Source organism: Lepidochelys olivacea (assembly GCF_965140295.1).
Source record: "Lepidochelys olivacea isolate rLepOli2 genome assembly, chromosome: 14".
Classification (NCBI taxonomy): Eukaryota; Metazoa; Chordata; order Testudines; family Cheloniidae; genus Lepidochelys; species Lepidochelys olivacea.
This window is the reverse complement of record NC_140424.1, coordinates 39,019,917-39,036,237: the sequence shown is the minus strand read 5'-3', so window position 1 is coordinate 39,036,237 and position 16,321 is coordinate 39,019,917. Positions and strand designations below refer to the sequence as shown.

Here is a 16,321-nt window from a genome sequence, read left to right as displayed (position 1 = left end):
TAATCTGCAGCAAGGGAGATTGAGGTTCGATATTAGGAAAAGCCTTCTAACTGGAAGGATAGTTAAACTCCAGAACAGACTTCCAAGGTCGACTGTTGAATCTCCGTCATTGGAGGGGTTTTTTAGACCAGGCTGGACAAACCCCTGTCAGGGACGGTCTAGAGTTACTTGGTCCTGTGTCAGCATAAGGGGGCTGGACTTGAGGACTTCTCAAGACCCCTTCCAGCCCTACAAAGGCGATGAGGATAAAATGAAAACAACAGGCACCAAGTTCTACACATTGCGTGAGTAAGTGAAAACCTCTTTTTTTTAATTGTAAAGAAAAAATGGCTGCATGTGGAAAAAATGAAAGAGCATAATGTATTCCAGGAGGACTGGATTCAGTACTCAGAGACAGACTCTCTCCGTACTTCATCACAAATGATACAGATGATGATAACAAGAAACACGCCATTTTATTGAGCGTTTGTGGAGCAAAAACCTATAAACAAATCCTTTCGAGGCCTTTTAAATTATTATGGTAATTTTTTTCCCAACTTGACATCTATATTGGCTCCATTACACAAACTGTTATAGAATGGAAGAAATTCCAGTGGGGTCAAAAAATAGCTTTTGCAGAAGCAAGGAAATTACTAAAGTCATAAGACTGGCCATACTGGATCAGACCAATAGTCCATTTAGTTCAGTAAGCTGTCTTCCAACAGTGGCCAGTGCCAGGTGCTTCAGAGAGAATGCACAGAATAGGTGATCATCAAGTGATAAATCCCCTGTCACCCATTCCCAGATTCTGGCAAACAGAGGCTAGGAACACTTCAGAGCATGGTTTTACATCCCTGCCCATCCAGGCTAATAGCCATTGATGGACCGATCCTCCATGAACTCATCTACTTCTTTTCTGAACCCTGTTATAGTCTTGGCCTTTACAACATCCTCTGGCAAAGAGTTCCACGGGTTGACTGTGTGTTGTGTGAAGAAATATTTCCTTTTGTTTGTTTTAAACTGCTGCCTATTAATTTCATTTGGTGACCCCTAGTTCTTGTGTTATGAGAAGGAGTAAATAACTCTCCCTTATTTACTTTCTCCACACCTGTCATGATTATATAGACCTCTATCATATCTCCCCTTAGTCGTCTCTTTTCCAAGCTGAAAAGTCCCAGTCTTATTAATCTCTCCTCATACAGAAGCCGTTCCATACCCCTAATCATTTTGGTTGCCCTTTTCTGAATCTTTTCCAAGTCCAATGTATCTTTTTTGAGATGGGGCAACCACATCTGCATGCAGTATTCAAGATGTGGGCGTACCAGGGATTTATATACAGGCAATATGATATTTTCTGCCTTATTATCTTTCCCTTTCCTAATGATTCCCAACATTCTGTTAGGTTTTTTGACTGCTGCTGCACATCGAGTGGATATTTTCAGAGAACTATCCACCATGACTCCAAGCTCTCTTTCTTGAGTGGTAACAGGTAATTTAGACCCCATCATTTTATATGTATAGTTAGGATTTAGTTCATTATGATAGTCAGAAAGGACTAGTATTGTCTGGTGACACGTCACCATACGAGGTGGGTGCGGTACTAGCCCACCAAATGCCAGCTGAATCTGAGCGTCCCATCAGTTATGCACCAAGGTCACCAGCTTCAGCAGAAAAAAAATACTATTCCCAACTAAAATGAGAAGGGCTAGCTGTGGTTTGTGGGGTAAAGAAATTCCACTCTTACCTATATGCCAGGCATTTTTTTATACACTCAGACCATTAACCTCTGAAAGGTCTGTATGGTGAGAGCAAACCTGTACCCCAATGGCATCTGCCAGAATCCAGAGATGGACTCGCTTATCAGCTTATGACTATGAGTTTGAGTATAAACCTGGGAAAGCATTCACTAATGTGGATGCTCTGAGTAGATACTGAATAGCCTGGCCAAAGTACCTCAGCCTACAGAAACCCTCCTGCTTATTGCACTGCTGTTCACTTCTCTAGTTGATGCAGCGCAGATAAGAAAGACAGAGAGGGACTGTAGTGGGGTGGCTGCCCCACTCCTATGCTAGATGGGGCTTCAGCAGGCCAGAGAGGCTGCGCAGGTGGGCAGCCAATCAGAGAAGGCCAATCAGAGAACTTTAAAAGTTTTGCTTTCAGAGAGTCATAGATTGTAATGCCAGACAGGACCACTGTGATCATCTGATCTGACATTCTACCTAACACAGGCCATAGGGCTTCCATTAATTCATTCTGTTTGCCAGAAGCTGGGAATGGGCGACAGGAGATGGATCACTTGACGATTGCCTGTTCTGTTCATTCCCTCTGGGGGCCCCTGGCATTGGCCACTGTCGGAAGACAGGACACTGGGCTAGATGGACCTTTTCTCTGACCCAGTAGGGCAATTCTTGTGTTCTAACTGTTTAAGTCCATACGCTGGGATTCAGCTAGAGCACATTTGATAACCACAGGTACTGGAGCGGGGGCAGTGTGTCTTGATGCCAATGGAACCGTCACTAAACAAAGATTTTTTTTTAATTATTTTAATGCAATTGAGGTGAGGAAATGTGCTCTCTTCACTACTGTCCCAGCCGAGACCAATTGCAGATCAGCTGATACCTGCAGCAAAAAGTGGCATATTTTGGGAGCAAACTCATCTTTAGGCCTGCCAGAAGCCTGTTGTGGATTTTCAGAGTTTGTTCTGATAACGTTTAACAGCATAAGCAGAACTGCATATGTGTAGTAATCATGTTTGTGAGGAGAAAAAAAGATAAAAGTAACAAAGCAAAAAAAGAGTGGTTTGAAGTAACCCTAAACCTGTACTGACAGAGGAGGAGAGAACATGGAAATGGGAGACTAATTGTCAAGGCTAATTCCCACTCTGGCACTTCGAGTGCAGAGGGTGGGGGCCCGCAATGACTCTAAAAATTAATACTTGCCACTCCAGGCTTGTACTATTTCAAAGATTACAACATTTCTCTGACCTTGGATTGGTAGATGCTGCCACCACCCAAGTGCAGAACCCCTTTGAGAGCCCAGGAAGGCGCACTTGGGAATTCCTTCCTGTAGGGTACCCTTAAGCCCTTTCTCACACACACACACCTGCCCCCGGGAACAGCTGAGAAAGAAAAAAATAAAAAATCAGCTGTTGCCATCAGCTAATTAAAAAAAGTGCACAAACCTCTTAAGACACAAAAATCCAATCCTGTTCTTAAAAAAGGTAAATTTTATTTTAGAAAAAGAGAAAACACATCTGGGAACTCAGGCTATTGCTAGATTTTAAAAGAGCAACTACAAGGATTAAGCACCAAGAATAGCTTTCTTGAGGTCCAGCTTAAAGGTTACAAGCAAAACAAAAGCACCTGGGGTTGGCACAGGGGAATCCACAAGCCATAAAGAAATAAAAGGGATAAACCTAATCACGTCTTCCTAGACATTTCCTGCTCTACTTACGTATCTGGGGTTTCAAATGAGTAGTTTCTAGGTATGATACTGATTTTCATGCCTGGCCCAAGCTTCTTACAGCATAGCTGCTGCCCTGTCCGCCTCTCCCTAGGAGAGCAACGACAGACAGACAAAAGGGGAGTCTCTTCTCCATATTAAAAAGTTCTAGCCTTCCCATTGCCTCTTTTGTCCAGCTGCCCATTCACTTCCTTTTACCTACGCATAGCAGTGAGACTCTTTAACCCTTTACAGGTAGAGCAATTAGAGAACAGCTACTAAAAGGGATTTTATAGCGATTGGCTGGCTGGGTGTCCATAAAAGGGAGCTACCACCCCCCCACACCCCATTTATCACACTGATACATACATATAATATAACCAAGTTATAAATAAGCTTGGTTAATAAAGGGAGGTTGAAGCTGTATTGTCCATTGTTGGAGGTGACTGACGGGATCATCCCAATTAGCTTCCAGCCTGTGAATAACTGATTGCTACTTGCTGAGTGTTTTGCCTTAAAGATTTGTTAGACCCACCTGCTGAGTAAGTGAATCTCAATCCAACAACATGAACTGTTTAACTGAAAATGTTTTAGTATGAACAGATAAATTTAAGGATAATGGCATAGAAAAATCTTGCCTCTCTCTCTGGCCCAATGACTTTTCTACTATTTATAAATATTTAAATAGTCATTGGGCCAGAGAGAGAAAAAGAGACTGTAGTCCAGTGGCTGGGGTACAGCCATGGGAGGTGGGAAAACCCCAGTCCAGACCCCCTCTTCCAATGGTTTGTCCAGATTGGATAAATAATCAAAGATTAATTAGAGCAGGAGGACTAGCCCTTGGGTCTCCCACCTACCAGGTGGGTACCCTAACCACTGGACTACAGAGAGTCTCTCTCTCGCGCCTAATGACTATTTAATTTAATGATTACTTTGAGGATCTCAGGGGCACCTAAAATTTGGACTGAAGTGGGGAGTTAGGTGCCCAAGTGCTTTTTTGGGTCTGGGTCTAAGAGCCATCTAAAAAGAGACAGACACATGTTACTAACCTGCTACCTTCAATTCCAATACAGCTTCTTCATGAAAGACACCATCTTGAACAAAACAGCGGTACTGTCCTTCATCAGAAAGTCTGATATTGACAATTCCCAAGGCAACGTTCCCATCCACAATGCCAGCTTTCAAAAGCTCTGTCCTTCCATGATATTCTGGCATCTGCTGCCCATACTCATCCTTCCCATGCTGATACAGGTGCACAAACGAAGTGAACTCAGATCGGAACCATCTCACTTCCATGTTCTCAGCGCTCATCTTGGGGGACAAGTGACAGGGTAAAATAATGTCCTCACCCATGATGGCTGTGACAGGGTGATCAGGTCCAATCACTGTGAACCGGGCTGTAAAACGCACCAGGGCACAGAAAAGATAAAATAAATATATTAAATATTCTGTGCATCTATTGCAGTGCTCTGTCATTGAATAGGATGTGTCCTGAATTTATATATATGAATTTTACAACAAACAATGCATTTGGATAACCATAATTCGTATATCCATAATTTATATGAGTTTAAATCAGTGGTTCTTAACCTGGGGTGCACACACCCCCTGGGGGTGCGAGATGCCCTTTCTGGGGGTGCAAGACATGCCAGATTGTTTTAGAAGGTAAATCATCGAAAACACAAATTAGGCACAGGCACGTAAGTACAACTACTTTGTTTCATCACCTATGTATTTATTAACGATCACTGTAATATACAAACAGAAAATCTATTTTCAAGTTTTTAAGCTAATGGTAGTGAAATTATCTCGCTACAAAATACAGTGTACCGCCACGTTGGGGGGTGTTTCTTGACACATGCACAGATGATGATGTGGCAGCTTTGTTTGAATTCAGTTAGCCGCTGTTAGCGCGCCGGTTACAGTTTACTTCCACAGCAAAACTCCAACATCTCTGGGTCGTACTTGTAGATTTGTGTGTGCCCACTGTACTATTTGTGGTGAGTAATAACATAAAACTACTTTACATATATTTAATATGCATTTAAAAGTGTATAGGCCCCCCATCTCCATTTATATATTTTTTCATTTCAGTAACCCTTGCCATGTTGAAGAAACGCAAACGGAATGATGACTATGTTCGTTACGGGTTCACTTGTACAACAGAGAAGGATGGAAATCAACGACCGCAATGTGTACTGTGCGGCTCGTTATTTTCAAATGCCAATCTCAAACCATCAAAGCTGTCTGAACATTTCAACAAACAGCATGGTGGTGAAGCTGCTGGACATGACATTGACACCCCGAAGTCTACAAGGGCACGATTTGAACATAGCGGAACCTTGAGGACGTTTGGGTTTGTGTCACTTGAGAAGCCCTTGTTACAAGCATCCTATCAAGTGGCATATTTGCGTGCCAAGGAAAAGAAGCCCCCTACAGTAGCTGAGGAATTAGTGAAACGTTGTGCATCGGGAATGACAAAAATAGTATTGGGACGAGATGCACAAAAGAAGCTTCAGCAGGTGCCCTTGTCAAATGACGTGATCCGTTCTAGAATTCATGTGATGAGCCAGGATATCTTGCAGCAAGTTCTAGAAGATATCAAAGCCAGTCCTCTTAAAGTGAGTATTCAGCTTGATGAGTCAACTGACGTTGATGGCTGCAGTCAGCTGTTGGTGTTTGAGCAGTACGTGAAGGGGAAAGATCTTAGACGAATTCTTGTACTGTGAACCATTGCAATTAACTACGAAAGGAATCGATGTGTTCAGTCTCATCAAAGACTTCTTTTTGAAGCATAAGATAATGTTTGACGTGTGTGCATCAATTTGCACCGATGGTGCCTCTGCCATGCTAGGAAAAAATTCAGGATTTGTTGCCTACGTAAAGAAAGAAGTACCTCGTATCATGATCACACATTGTATGTTGCATCGTCGTGCCCTTGCCGCAAAGACTTTGCCTACAGAATTGAAGGATACTTTGTCTACTGCAGTGAGCACAGTAAACTTCATCAGAGGACGTGCTCTAAATCATCGCCTCTTCCATGCTTTTTGCAAAGAAATTGGGGCCGAGCACACTGTCCTTTTCCATACAGAAGTGAGGTGGCTTTCCCGTGGCAGAATGCTTACTCGTATTTTTGAAATGTGCGAAGAAATAAGTCTCTTTTAATCAAAGCAGAAATTTAGTTGATGACTTTGAAAATAGAGAGTTTATCCTTTGCCTAGCGTACATGGCAGATGTATTCACACACCTAAATGAACTCAACACATCTATGCAAGGAACTGGGATGAACACGGTAATGACCAGAGAGAAGTTAACTGCTTTTATTCAGAAACTTCCAGTTTGGATAAAGCCTGCTGAGAAGAAATTTCACTAACTTTCCTTTTCTTGAAGAAACAGTTGTTTTGGAAAATGAAGGAATGACCATCGCAACTGAAGTGACAAAGCATTTGCAACAGCTGAGTGACTCTTTCTAAGGATATTTTTCCATGGGAGATCTTGATGTGGCAAAGAAATTGATACTGGATCCATTTCTCTTTAACCCGGATTCCATCAACGCTAGCGATTTCACGAAAGATGATCTCATTGAATTACGAGCCAATGGTCGAATCCGAATAGAGTTTGAGACAATGAAGCTTGAGAATTTCTGGTGTGCTAAACTAGCACCATTTCCACAACTGGCAAAGACAGCGCTGGAGATCCTTGTGCCATTTGTGACTACATACATATGTGTGTGTGTGTGTGTGTGTGTGTGTGTGTGTGTGTGTGTGTGTGTGTGTGTGTGAGAGAGAGGATTTTCATCACTCTTATACATCAAAACAAAGGCCAGAAACCACCTAAATGTGAGTGATGACATGCGTGTGGCTACTTCAAAAAACGTTCCTCGTTTCTTGAACATCATTGAACAAAAGCAACAGCAGAAGAGTCACTGAGCCGGTAAACTTTAAAATGAAAAGTGTGTAATTTTTCATGTATTCTTAAGTTTACTGCGAAATTAAAATAAATATAATTATCTCTCTTTCATTGTATAGTTATGACATATCTAGGTTTAAAGAACTGACCTACTTCAACGATTTTTGATAAGGGGTACGAGAACATATTTTGAGAACCAAAGGGGTGCAGGCTGCAGTAAAAGTTAAGAACCACTGGTTTAAATGGAAGCTGAAATATGTTTTGCCATTACCCTTACAAGCGGCTCCTGACAGATTTAACTTGCATAGCATTAGCAAACATTTCAAATCACTGCTTTCTGTTGGAGATTGTTTTAAAGTTTTTTGACTATTCTAAAAATATTTAAACTAATTTAAAGAACATTATTAGGGTACCATTCAGGAAATAATTTTTCTTCAGGAAGGGAGCGAAAACACATGTTTAATTTTAAGGAGATGCTTAAATGCTTTACTGAGTTAAAGCCTTAGGTTGGCAAATAAAGCACTGAATATGTTAGGAACCAACAGATTTAATTGGTTTCAGAGTAACAGCCGTGTTAGTCTGTATTCGCAAAAAGAAAAGGAGTACTTGTGGCACCTTAGAGACTAACCAATTTATTAGAGCATAAGCTTTCGTGAGCTACAGCTCACTTCATCAGATGCATATCGTGGAAACTGCAGCAGACTTTATATATACACAGAGAATATGAAACAATACCTCCTCCCACCCCACTGTCCTGCTGGTAATAGCTTATCTAAAGTGATCATCAGGTGGGCCATTTCCAGCGAAAATCCAGGTTTTCTCACCCTCCACGCCCCCACACAAATTCACTCTCCTGCTGGTGATAGCCCATCCAAAGTGACAACTCTTTACACAATGTGCATGACAATCAAGTTGGGCTATTTCCTGCACAAATCCAGGTTTTCTCACATCCCCCCCACCCCCATACACACACAAACTCACTCTCCTGCTGGTAATAGCTCAGATTTAATGTTGCTGCTTTATTTCTCTCCACTTGTGTGTACGATGCAGTCTTCAGTTACGTGATCTTACTAGCCTTGCTCCAGAAGCCCCGCTTCATTCAGAGCCTGTTCAACTGGCATCCATGGAGAGGAAGAGGAGAAGGTTTCCTACAGCCAACCACTTGCTTGACTTGCTGCTCACAGGGCGTACTTTGCACTTGAGCTCTGTGAACTCAGCTGGGGTGTTTGAGCTAATACTTTCCCTCCTCTCTCTGTTTTTCATTTTAAGTATCCTCACACCTTCTTGTCAACGGTCTAAATGGGCCACCTTGATTATCACGACAAAAGTTGTTTTTTCTCCTGCTGATAATAGGTCCTCTTAATTAATTAGCCTCTTACAGTTTGTATGGCAACTTCCACCTTCTGTGTGTGTGTGTGTCTGTATGTAGGTGTGTGTGTCTATATATATAAAAAAATCTTCTTACAATATGTTCTGTTCTATGCATCCGATGAAGTGAGCTGTAGCCCACAAAAGCTTATGGTCTAATAAATTTGTTAGTCTCTAAGGTGCCACAAGTACTCCTGTTCTTTCTTCATCCACCCAAGGAGAAGTATGTGTGGGAGGCCTTGTCCCATCGCTTGGAAAGCTGGAAGAGGGAAACAATGTAGCTGACATGAAGATCCCCAGGGGTTATCTCCTGGGTCCACCCTGACAGACACTTTGAATGGGCAGATCTTTATAACGCTGTCACTCTTAGGATTAAGAGGGTAACTCATTTGTGTATATGTTCACTTCTTTTAACCTGTATATAATTTCTTTTTCTTAGCTAATAAGCCTTTTGATAGCTTATTACAGGATTGGCTTCAGGCATTGTCTTTGGCGTAAGATCTAGGGTACCAATTCATCTGGGGTAAGTGACTGGTCTCTTGGGACTGGAAGCAAACAGTGCATGATTTATGGTGTAAGTGACCTTTTATCACTAAGTCCAGTTTGTCTGGGTGACAAGATAGGCTGGAAAGTCTGAGGGGACTGTCTGTGACTCCATGGTAAGACTGGTATAGTGACCCAGGACTTTACATTTGTTACTGGCTTGGTGAAATCTAATTACAGACCACACCGCCAGCTTGGGGCGTCTGCCTTGTTTGACAGTCTGCCCTGAGGAAGGCACTCATGGCCGTGAGTCACTCCAGACAGCATGACAGTGGCTGAAGAGTTATTAATCCTGAAGTCAGGGGGAGACATTTTAATGTTACCTCATTTCAACCTCATCAGCTAGTCAAATTTTGGAGCCTCAGGGATGTTCCTGTGGGATGTACGCCAGATCTACACTACAGAGCTGGGCTGATTCAGGGCAGCTTAGGCTAACTTAACTATGGAAGTGCTACACTTACATTTTGTGCCTTCTGACATAACTACCCCGCTAGACTGACTTAATAACTCCACCTCCCCAAGCGGCATAGAGTCAAGGTTGACGTAGTTGGGTCAACGCAGTGTCAGTGTGGACACTGCATTGCCTACATTGACTGTTTCCAGCTCTCAGGAGCCTTCTTACAATGCCCTACACTGACAGTCCAGTCGATACAAGCACTCCTGGTGAGGATGCTCACCGCCGATACAAGGAGCAAAGCGTAGACACGCACAAGTATGCCGATGTACGATAGGTCGATGTCATTTCGTAGTGTAGACATGCCTCAACAAATTGGCATAGCCTGGTATTCTCTTTGATGCAATCTCGTTTATTGAAAGAGAATGTACCAAGTCCTGCTTTTCCAAGTGCAGGAGGAACTAAGAACACATGGAACAGTTTCGTAGCTTACACTCCCAACCTTCCCTAACCAACAGACCCAGAAGTTCTCTCTCTCGAGCTTTTCCCAGGGTCGCACTGTGCTCACAGGCTCCTGCTTGGCTTCCTTGCTTGCTTGTCTCCACCTCTCTCTCCTTGTCTGTTCTCAGTTCTGTGTGTTCGTGCTCTCACACCCACATTTGGTCAAAATACCCAGAGGATTCCTCCCTGCCCATGTCCTTTCACCCTTCACATCATTGGTGCTAGTCTCTGGGCAGACTCTATTAAGCCTCGTTTTAGGTGTGGCCCCTTTTATTGCCTCTTACAACTGTCTTAAGTGAAAGGGTGCATTCACACGTCAGTTTGAATAAGATTTTACTCAACCCATAACAAAATTTCACCCAGCTCATAACAATTGTTATTTATATTTTCTTGGTGTTGATACACTTGGGGATTTGTGCTAATTTTTGTTCACTTTGGAATAAACTAGTGAAACAGAGAAATTTTATCAATCAAAACAAATAAATCAATACTCTAAGAAGCAGCAGAAGCCATGGACATTCCTACCTGATTCCAGCTTGTGAACATAAAACGTAATGAAGAAAATGATAAAATGGGGTAGAAGGGTTCTGGCTCTGGAGCTGTGGCAGATTGAGAGAACTTTCATCTCACTGTTACTTGATCCAGATGACAAGAGAAAAGAGAGAAAACAAACAGTGTATTGAATGTAACATAGTTGCAATGATTTAAGACAAAAATGATAGCATAATCCTAACCAGCAAACCATAACCTTGTTTTAGACACTTTATTTGACCCCTTTATACAAGATTTGGTGCCACTACAGGACCTTGGTTGTAACAATGATCTATACGGTCCCAGTTCACGTCAATAACGTCACAACAGGTTAGACCAGTGGTGGGCAACCTGCGGGCCACACGTGGCCTGTCAGGCTAATCCACTAGTGGGCTGCCAGTTTGTTTACATTTGCACGGCCGCCTGCACCTCCCAGTGGCCGCAGTTAAAAAATGTTTAAACAAAATGATGTTTTCATTAGAAAATGAATTAAAAAAAAAACATTAAAAATGAATTTTCCTATGATTGGAATGTTTCTAATTTTTCAATGAAATGATGCTAAATGAGAATATATAGTTCAAATTGATTCCAAAAAGAAATTCTAATCAAATTGATCAAAACAATTTATTGACCCCTCCCTTATTCTTACTAAAAGAAGAGTAACAATGATTGTAAAAAAAATCTGTTTCAATAATATTTGATTAAAAATGAAAAAGTCTATAAAATATTAAACAAAACAAAAGTGAATTATTGTTGTAAATGTGTTTTAAAATTATTTTTTTACTACCTTTAGTCCTATAGATTTCCTCAGGAAATCTCCCCTCCACACCCTTCACACAGTAGGAGATGATCTGTCAACCGCTGTGTAAATATGCCTCTTTCTAAATTATGTCATGAAGCCCTTATTCAGCAGCACACTTGAGCTCATGGTCTGCTTTAGGCACATGCTTAATCCCCCTCACTTCAGAAGGAGAACAGGATGCAAGTTTCTGTCTTGACTGATTGTGGAAATACTTTCAAGGGAAAAAAGGAAAATGATCAGAAACAACAGGATTCAGCGCCACAGGCAGAGGTAGAAACGGGCACGTTAAGAGGCAGAAGGACAGAACAGCCGGGAGTGTGGCACAGTGAAGCTCGTCCGGTATTCTCAGTACAGGAAGTTACTTGTTACAAATCTCCCTGGGACGTCACTGAGAACAAGGTCGGGCCCAGGGTTCTTGAATGAAACGTACCCGCAAAAGAAACAAATTTCGAACCCAACCTGCCGCGCAAATCCCGAGTTACGCCGCTAGGACAAGAGTCTGAAAGGCATCGGAGTGTCAATCGTTGTGAACCTACTTGTACTGTAGTGTTTCCATAACGTGTAAATCAAATTACACAGGGTTATTTAATCGTTGTGTTAGTAACAATCTAGCCAGGCAATGAGCAGTCCACATGAGGGGATACAAGCAATCATTTTGAAGCGAAATTAACCTACCTGATTGGTCCTTCTGGAGAAATTGTACAATCTCCAGGGTGGGATCAGACTCCGTGGGGTTTGTTGCGATGATTTCCACTGTCGGTGACTCTTTCAGTCGATCCCATTGCAGGGCTGATTCCCTGGCTACCAAATCGCTGCAGTTTCCCCAGCTTTTCCTCGCCCTTCGGGGGAGAAATCTCTGGGCTCCGACCAGAGCCCGGGGCTTCCCTCTGGCAGCGCTGCCCGAAATTGAAAGCGAAAGTCAAGTCACCCAGGCGGTCAGGTGACGAGATTAACATTTTCTCTTAAAGAAACAGCGACCGCCCAGCTGAGCTGGAAGGGCCCTGCCAAGCCAGCAGCCTCCAGCATTCAGGGGGGCCAAGATACCCAGAGCCATGGCAGTTCCCTGCAATCCTCTGACGAAGGTTTCTAGGGAGGGCTGCTTTATTTCTTCCACCCTGGCAGGACCCTTTCCCGCACCCCTCAGGGTAACTAAGTTCAGCAGCCCCCTTGCAGTGCACAAGCCAGCCGCGTCCAGAGCCGGGCGGGTTCCGGGTGCCGGAAGCAGCTGTCTCTGCCTTTGTTTGTTAGTTTGTTTTGGCCATTCCATTTACTCTAGTTCACAGAAAAGCAGGACGAACACTCTCTTCAATCTCATTCCCGGATTCAGATCACTTGGGACACCAGATTGCTTGAGTCTGCAGGGACAGACCCTTCCACCTCAGCAGGACTGGAGCTGTTTCTGTTAGAGAAGACTCGAAGGGCACGGCTACACTGGCAGATGTAGAGCGCTGGGAGTTAAACCAGCCTTCGGAGAGCGCGGCAGGGAAAGCGCTGCAGTGTGTTCACACGGTCAGCTGCAAGCGCACTGGGCGTAGCCACATTTGCGGCACTTGCAGTGGCATTGGGAGCGGTGCATTATGGGCAGCTATCCCACAGAGCACCTCTTCCCATTCTGGGGCTTGTGGGAAGGGGGCATGCGGTGCGGGGCATTCTGGGTCCTGTCCCAACGCTCCATGATGCATCGGTTCACATCCCAGGAATCCCTGTGCTTCTGTCCACATTTGGCGCCATCTTTCAACATTTCTTATACTGCACGCTCTGTCTTCCCTTTCAGTCTGCGGGAATGGAGCCTGAACTGCTGAGGAATGCCAATTTGAATGCTGCCCCTGCGACCTGCTGTTTCTACAACGAGCTGGCCCCAACACTGGGGGGAAGTCGAAACGTCCATTGTGATCCTTGGAGACCCCGCTTATCCTTTAATGCCGTGGCTCATGAAACCCTACACAGGGAGCCTTGAAAGCAGAAAGGAGCAGTTCACCAACAGGCTGAGTTGGTGCAGAATGACTCTGGAGTGTGCTTTTGGCAGTTTAAAGGGCCGCTGGTGCTGCCTGTATGGAAATCTGGACCTGGTCAATGACAGCGTCCCCGCGGTTATGTCCGCGTGCTGTACCCTCCATAATATTTGTGAAGGGAAGGGTGAAAGATTCACTCAGGCATGGAACTCGGAGGTTCAACACCTGGAGGCTGAATTTGAACAGCCAGAGAGCAGGGCTATTAGAGGGGCCCACCGCGGGGCTGCAAGGATTAGGGATGCCTTGAGGAAGCAATTTGACGCTGAAAGCCACCAGTAATGTTTGGTGCCCTGCACGAGAGTGAAGTGCAGTGGTTCCAATGTTAGTAGGAATCTGTGCTTGCAACACTGACTTGCAGTGCCTGTTGCTTTCATGGGCTAAGGTATCTTTTACTTAATGCAATAATAAAGAATGTTTTCAAAGCCAAAAAAGCCATTTATTGAAAATAAAATTCATTTATTGAAAAGGAACACAATTGCTTGGGAAACAGAAAGGGCAAGGGAGTGGGGTGGGGAATAGTTCAATCACAGATTGCGTATGTCCTGTTCTCATACTCAGTCTTCCTGTCTGGAGTGCTGTGCAATGAGTGTTGCACTTCTGGCTGGCTAAAATGCATGGTGATGGGGGTTGAGTGCAGTGGGTAAGGGTTGTAGTTTGCAGGGCTGGGTGGTGTGGTGAAGCTACAGGTGTTGAAGGCAGCTGGTGGCGATAAGAAAGGACAGCTACCTTTTCCATAACTGGTGTTCTTTGAGATGTGTTGCTCATGTCTATTCCACAATAGGTATGTGTGCTTGGCATGTGCACTGGTGCTGGAAGTGTTTCCCCTAGCAGTACCCGTAGGGGGAGCACCCTGCGACCCCTGGAGTGGCGCTTCCATGGCGCGGTATAGGGGGAGCTGCATGCTCCCCCCACCCTCAGTTCCTTCTTGCCAGACATCTCCGACAGAGGGGAAGGAGGGCAGGATGTGGAATAGACATGAGCAACACATCTCGAAGAACACCAGTTACGGAAACGGTAACTGTCTTTTCTTCTTCAAGTGATTGCTTCTGTGTATTCCACAATAGGTGATTCCAAGCTATATCTGTTGGAGGTGGGTAGGAGTTCACAGATTCCCGGGACGGAATACGGCCCTGCCGAACCCGGCGTCATTCCTGGTTTGGGAGACAATTGTATAGGGCGAGGTAAACATGTGAACTAAAGACCAAGTAGTGGCCCTACAAATGTCCTGGATAGGGACGTGGGCCACGAAGGCAGCCGATGAGGCCTGGGCCCAAGTCGAGTATGCCTTCACAATCGGTGGTGGAGGAACACTGGCCAGATCATAACAGGTGTGAATGCATGAGGTGATCCAATGGGAGAGGCGCTGGGTGGAAATCGACCGACCCCTTATGCACTCAGCCGAGGCAACAAACAGTTGAGATGACTTTCTGAACGGCTTAGTCTGTTCCAGGTAGAAGACCAGTGCCCTACGCACGTCAAGCGTGTGGAGCAGTGTTCCTCATTGGACGAGTGAGGGCAGAGGACAGGCAGGAAAATGTCCTGGCCCATGTGATAGGCGGAGACCACCTTAGGGAGGAATGCAGGGTGTGGGCGGAGCAGAACCTTATCCTTATGGAAGACTATGTACGGGGGTTCAGAGATCAGAGCCCTGAGCTCCGAGACCCGCCTGGCTGACGTGATAGCAACCAGGAAGGCCACCTTCCATGAGAGGTGAGACCAAGAGCACGTGGCCAGAGGTTCAAACGGGGGCCCCGTGAGATGGGATAACACCAAGTTCGGGTCCCACTGTGGGACAGGGGGCCTAGCATATGGAAAAAGACGGTCCAATCCCTTAAGGAAACATCCAGTCGTAGCATGGGAGAACACCATGTGTCCCTGCACCGGAGGATGGAAGGCCGATATGGCCGCCAGGTGCACCTTGACTGATGAGGGTGCCAGGCCCTAGGTTGTCTAGGATAAGCTGGATTAGGGCGGCCACTGGGGAAACACCCTGCTCACCAACCCATCTAGAGGACCTGGACCACTTCACCAAGTAGGTGCGGCATGTGGAGGACTGTCTGCTTTCCAGGAGGATGCACTGGACCCCCTCCGAACATGTCCGCTCCTTCCCGCCTAGCCACTGAGCAGCCACACCATGAGGTGGAGAGCCGCTAGGTTGGGATGGAGGAGATGGCCCCGGTCCTGGGAGAGCAGGTCCGGGCGGAGCAGCAGTGGCCTCAGCATGGCCAGTGTCAGGCCCATGAGGGTCCCTTACCAATGCCGCTGGGGCCATGCTGGGGCAATTAGAGGACCCGTGCCTTGTCCATTTTTACTTTCTCCAGGACCCTGCTGATGAGAGGGAATGTGGGGAAGGCATAGAGAAGCTGATCTGACCAGAACAGGAGGAGGGCATCTGAGATAGCGCCCCGTCCCAGACCCCCCCAGAACAGAACCGGGGGCAATGCCTGTTCTGCGTCGTCACGAACAGGTCCACCGGCAGGTGGAAGGCCCTCTGGGAGAAGTCATGGGCTATGCAGAAGTCCCATAGTCTGAGGTATAAACTGTTCAGGAAGGACAGGTACGGGAGGAAAGGTGGAGGAGTTTCACTGAATGTAAGAGAGCAGTATGATTCCCCTCAGAGCTCCAGTATGAAACTGGAGAAAAGCCTGTTGAGAGTCTTTGGGTTAAGTTTAGAGGCAAGCGCAACAAGGATGATGTCGTGGTGGGTATGTGCTATAGACCACCAGATCAGAAGGATGAGATAAACAAGGCTTTCTTCGGACAACTAGCTGAAATCTCCAAATCACAGGCCCTGGTTCTAATGGGGGACTTCAATCACCCTGACATCTACTGGGAGAGGAA

General features: G+C 45.1%; 1 protein-coding gene across 4 annotated transcripts in view; it reads right to left on the bottom strand.

Annotated features, from left to right (window-relative positions):
- The window catches only part of LOC311530871 (zinc finger protein RFP-like), a gene marked incomplete at its 5' end in the record, with an annotated part of 49,467 nt that overhangs the window by 6,882 nt on the left and 26,264 nt on the right, over positions 1 to 16,321 (bottom strand). Inside the window, 3 exons of one of the 4 annotated variants that reach the window (XM_084647853.1) lie at positions 4,470 to 4,817; positions 10,661 to 10,770; positions 12,144 to 12,284. The exons of 1 other annotated variant lie outside the window; for it this stretch is intronic. In XM_084647853.1, coding sequence (XP_084503979.1) covers positions 4,470 to 4,817; positions 10,661 to 10,760 — 448 coding nt within the window. Of the gene's footprint in view, positions 1 to 4,469; positions 4,818 to 8,271; positions 8,957 to 10,660; positions 10,771 to 12,143; positions 12,285 to 16,321 lie in introns of those variants that run through there. 2 more of the 4 variants (XM_084647854.1, XR_014714103.1) reach the window with 2 other exon arrangements.